This window comes from Neopelma chrysocephalum, unplaced genomic scaffold (assembly GCF_003984885.1).
Source record: "Neopelma chrysocephalum unplaced genomic scaffold, ASM398488v2 Primary Assembly neopelma1_119092, whole genome shotgun sequence".
Lineage (NCBI taxonomy): Eukaryota > Metazoa > Chordata > Aves > Passeriformes > Pipridae > Neopelma > Neopelma chrysocephalum.
This window is the reverse complement of record NW_020929357.1, coordinates 1-4332: the sequence shown is the minus strand read 5'-3', so window position 1 is coordinate 4332 and position 4332 is coordinate 1. Positions and strand designations below refer to the sequence as shown.

The window sequence follows — 4332 nt, the reverse complement described above, 5'->3', positions numbered from 1 at the left end:
AAGGGATCAGCAGGGATCAATGAGGGAAACATCTGCAATGCAGCAAACTTGAACCAACAGGAAAAAAGGGTATTATTCTGAGGGGAAAAATATGATGAAATTCGATAAAAACTGGGATACAGCAGATAAAGAACATGCATTAACAATTCTAAATAATAACAGTCTCTGTTTGAATCATATCATGTTATATATCTTCAAATCACATCTTCATCTGTCGTTTCAGCCATAACTTCCTGCAGCTACCTTTTCCATTCAATAAACTTTTCTTCCTTGCATTCCGTGACCTCCGCATCCTCAGGGTATGGGGTTGTAAAGGCGAGAAGGCCCTTTACTTACACGGCTCCCACCTTATATAGAGTGAAAGCAGAACTTTCTGGAACAAGAGTGGAACTGGGTGGAGATATACAAATGGAAACCATACAAGGAAAGATAGGAAAGATAGGAAAACATGGGAGAGAACTGGCCTTTTAAGGAGAATCTGCACTATGGCATCAAACAGCCAATGAGAAAACAGAAACACCAGGGAATAATCAACTAGGGAAATTTTCCTAAAACCATGGGAGTACAACATAGGGAAAAATATAATACACACTGAATGCTAGCCTAACAGTCCACGACATCAGTCCATAGGGTTGGTCACACAAATACTTTTTCTTCCCAGGAATCTTGCAGATTCTGTCTTCATGTTCTGTATTTTCCTTTGTCCCCATCTCCCACAGTTGCACATCTTCTCTGCTCTCAGGCATCTTCTAGGGAGGTGAGAATGTCTGGAGAATACAGACCACTGCCTCCACTCCCTCAGATCCCCAAAAACTTTACCTCTTGCGAAGGGTGTTGTACTTTCTCAGGACGGATCTGTAAGTCCAGGGGTTCTAGGTGTTCAGTAATGTCCTTTTGGGTTATCTGTACAGATACAATTTCATCTCCTGCTACCAAAATATCATCAATATACTGATATACTCTTTTCTCGGGTGTGGGAGGAAGGAGTGACAGTTCTTGTACCAGTGGATGTGTGCTATAGTGGGTGAATGTTTAAACCCTTGTGGAAGCAGGTAAAAGATTGCTGACCTTCCCATACAGAAGCCAAATGCTTCTAATCTTGATCTTGCAGAACCATAAAAAGCATGTCTTTAACATCAGTAATGACCATAATTTTGTGAGTTTGCTCTTGTATGGTGGCTATTAGTTTGGCTATATTTGGGAGTGCTGTAGTGAGGGACCCTGTGTTTGCATTAAGATCTCAGTGGTACACAGTTAATCTCCAACTGGCACACAGGAGTGTTATAGGGTGAATGGGTTGTAATCACTATTCCTCTTTGGTTTAGAGCCTCAGTAACTGGGGTGATTCCTTCTCTGGCTCTCAAGGGTGAGGGATAAGGTTTGTTGTTGGTTACTAGGGAGGGAGGAAGAGCAGGGGCTGCCCCGGTCTGAGGAGTGGGTGTAGGATCGAGACAGCAATAAGGATCACAACACAATGTAAAAGGTCAAAGCTATCTCACTTTATTCACGGTGAACATGGGTTTATATAGGGTTTGGGTAGAAGGAGCTGGAAAACTGGGAGGAGCATGGGATAGACAACCAGGGGAACAAATGAGGTAGAGAACTTGGGAGAAGAGGGAGGAATTTGGGAGGAGCTGGGGAAGACTGAGGACCAATGGGAGCTCACTCCACACTGCAGCATATTTTAGCCAATCAGAGGGAGAAGCAGGGGAGCAGGGAGCAAACAACTCAGGGCAAGCCTGGACATGCCCAAACAATGCACCTGAATGGGGTGTTATATTAACAGTTTTTAAATCCGGTTGAAACTTCAAAAGTCCATGCAATAAATTCTTCTTAATCATTATAAATCGTTCTCCACGCTTGAAATCTTTCCCCACCTGATTCTTTGTCCTCCACAAGGGGCAGCATCTAGCAGGTGCAAATGCTGGGTTTCCTTCCTGAAAGCCCCTGTTTTTCCTTCTTTGTCAGTCCAAGACCTTCCCTTTAGGAGGTCCAGCCCCAAAAGATTTCTAGGAAATTTTCCCAAAGTCATAAGGGTTTTGATCACTTTCTACTGCCGTGGCAACCAGCATCTTATCCTTGTTGTCATTTGGGGTTGAGTGTATCCAAAAGCATCCACAACAAATATACTTTTACATGAGGGAATGTTTCCACACCAAGAGGTATCTTCAACCTTGAGGGCAGATATTTGAGCTCCAGTGTCTTTTAAAAAGGTTATGGGGACTTTGCAGAGACCACTAGGAAAGGTTATTAATAAGTCTCCTTTGGAATTTTTGTTAAGCCATCTGATAGAAAGCCACCCTCCATCCCCCAGCTTACCCACTGGGGACAAATGAAAGCGTTTCCCACCACCTCCCCCTTTTGTGGTTCTTCTAGGGGAGGGGCTGTATCAGGGACAACAGCTTTTATTGATCCCTATTTTGCCAGCCATGCTTTAACTAGTACCTCCAATTTTTCTGTGGGTTGGCTGTCCATCAGGATTTTTGGGATTCTTTTTTCACAAACCCAAAAGCCATTTCTCTTTCTCCTGTTCTTCACTTGTGTGAACATGTCCTTGCCCAGGGGTGAACATTAGTTTTCTGAGTTTTATAGGGAGCATTGGTGTTCTGCATTCTGTGTGCCAAATTAATTTGGGATCAGTATTGCTAGGGAGTATTTGACCGTATTTTCTTCCATAATTAATTCTTTTACCACCTCTTCCCACGTCCAAATTTTATGTTCCCAATGGCTACAGCTGGGGGTTACAGCCCTCTCCAAGGTGACTCTTTCCCCATTTCTGAAGCTTGCTCTTTGTCTTTTTGACTGAATATGCATGTGTCTCAACTTGTATTCGCAGTTTAAACAAAGGCAAAGCTTTTTGCATTATATCAGTTTAAGAAGCAATGGTGAAACATACATTGCCTTTCAGCAGTTCTTTACAGGCCCCAGCTGGAAAACCAGGCTGATACTGGGACAAAAGTGTTCTGCCCTGGAGTGCAGGTCCCTTCCACCTCCTCTCACAGATCCAGCCCTGCTTCCAGCTCTGTGCATTCAGTTACAACACAAACAGACAACAGAGGTGAGAACTCATTGTCTTTCAACAATATATTTGTTTATACATTATCCATTAAACAAAACACTATCTTCTGAAGTAAAGTACCCCTGCTGGTACTGGTAGCAGGGACACCAAGACGGTGTAGGCTGGAGTGAGTCCAGGGAAACCCAGTTCTCCCGTGAAGAGGCCCTGTCAGCCAGAGAGCAGCTGGGACAAGCGGGCAGAGGTGCGGGGTCTGTGCCCATGTTCCTGTATAGCTGGGCGAGCTCTGCCGCAAAGATCCCTGGTGACAGGCGGCAGCTGTTGTTGAACTTTGTGTTTGCTTGTTCTCTCTCGCCCCTTCCTGCTCCTTCTCCTGACTCTGCTTTGCTTTTATCTCTAGATGGAGATAAAGGGATTGAGATAAAGAAAGAGACTCTTCCCAGAAAGAATCTCTATGGGCTTGTCCTTGTGCTGCTCTGTCTCCCTGGGTCCTTCTGTACAAGAGATTTCAGAGGAGTCTACTCATGGATACGAATTAAGAGCCCAGTTAAAGGATCGTATCACGGAGGTTTTGGCAGAGTGCTCCCAGGAGCTGCCTTGGCACTCCAGCACTATGCAAACACTCCATTGCCAATGGTAGCAATAAATAACTCTTGGGAAAAGCCAACTCACGTGTCTCTCCCTCTCAGCCGTGACATGACTGTGGCACAGACCATTATGGCAAGCAGGAGCACAGCCAAGGCTGCTGCAGTTCCTAAGATATAGTTCTTGCTCAGCCCCTGATAACCAGCAGTTTCGGCTTTTTCCAAAGTAGCTGACCCTAGCAGGAGAAAGGACAATGCAAGAGACAATATTTGTGCTCTGCGCTATGGGTAATCTCAGATTCAGGGTGCTTCAGATGCACAAGGGATTTTGTTTTCAGTGACTAGTGCCTCTGGCTCTGTGTTGTAGGACCAGAGGACAAGAAGGATCCCTTAAGGTTCTCCTGGAGAAGAGCTTGTGTGCCAGTGAGCAGCTGCACCAGCACTGCCTTCAGGCTGCAGGCCAGGGCTGTGTGCTGGGGAGCTGCAGTTCATCCATGGAGAGCACTGAAGGGATACACCAGGAATACTCCTCTTTTCGAACACCAGCATCTCCTGAGCACTCACTTAAAGGACGTTTCTGAAGCTGAGCAGGTGTCCTGGTGCCTTGTATTGCCTCTCCTTCTTCCCCTGAGACTGGCACTCTGTCACTTTCTCCCATCTGGAAGGTCTCCTTCTGCACAGTCTTAGGCTCCATCTCTTTAGAAAGAACATGGGACAGTTTCATTAGAAGTA

General features: G+C 45.3%; 1 protein-coding gene across 1 annotated transcript; it reads right to left on the bottom strand.

The window, feature by feature from the left end:
- Positions 1-3066: 3066 nt before the first annotated feature.
- Positions 3067-4326, bottom strand: LOC113962190. Its single transcript, XM_027672985.1, has 3 exons — positions 4165-4326; positions 3689-3836; positions 3067-3412 (listed from the first exon to the last, which is right to left on the bottom strand). The coding sequence occupies exons 1-3, from the start codon at positions 4322-4324 to the stop codon at positions 3100-3102; spliced, it is 621 nt and encodes a 206-aa protein (XP_027528786.1). The 5' UTR covers positions 4325-4326; the 3' UTR covers positions 3067-3099.
- Positions 4327-4332: the final 6 nt, after the last annotated feature.

Excerpts from the sequence above, each read along its gene's own strand:
- LOC113962190 (XM_027672985.1), bottom strand. The coding sequence starts at position 4,324 with ATGAAACTGTCCCATGTTCTTTCTAAAGAGATGGAGCCTAAGACTGTG. Across the intron at positions 3,837-4,164 it reads GCTTCAGAAACGTCCTTTAA|GGTCAGCTACTTTGGAAAAA; the intron begins GTGAGTGCTCAG and ends TTCTCCTGCTAG. Across the intron at positions 3,413-3,688 it reads CGGCTGAGAGGGAGAGACAC|AGATAAAAGCAAAGCAGAGT; the intron begins GTGAGTTGGCTT and ends ATCTCCATCTAG.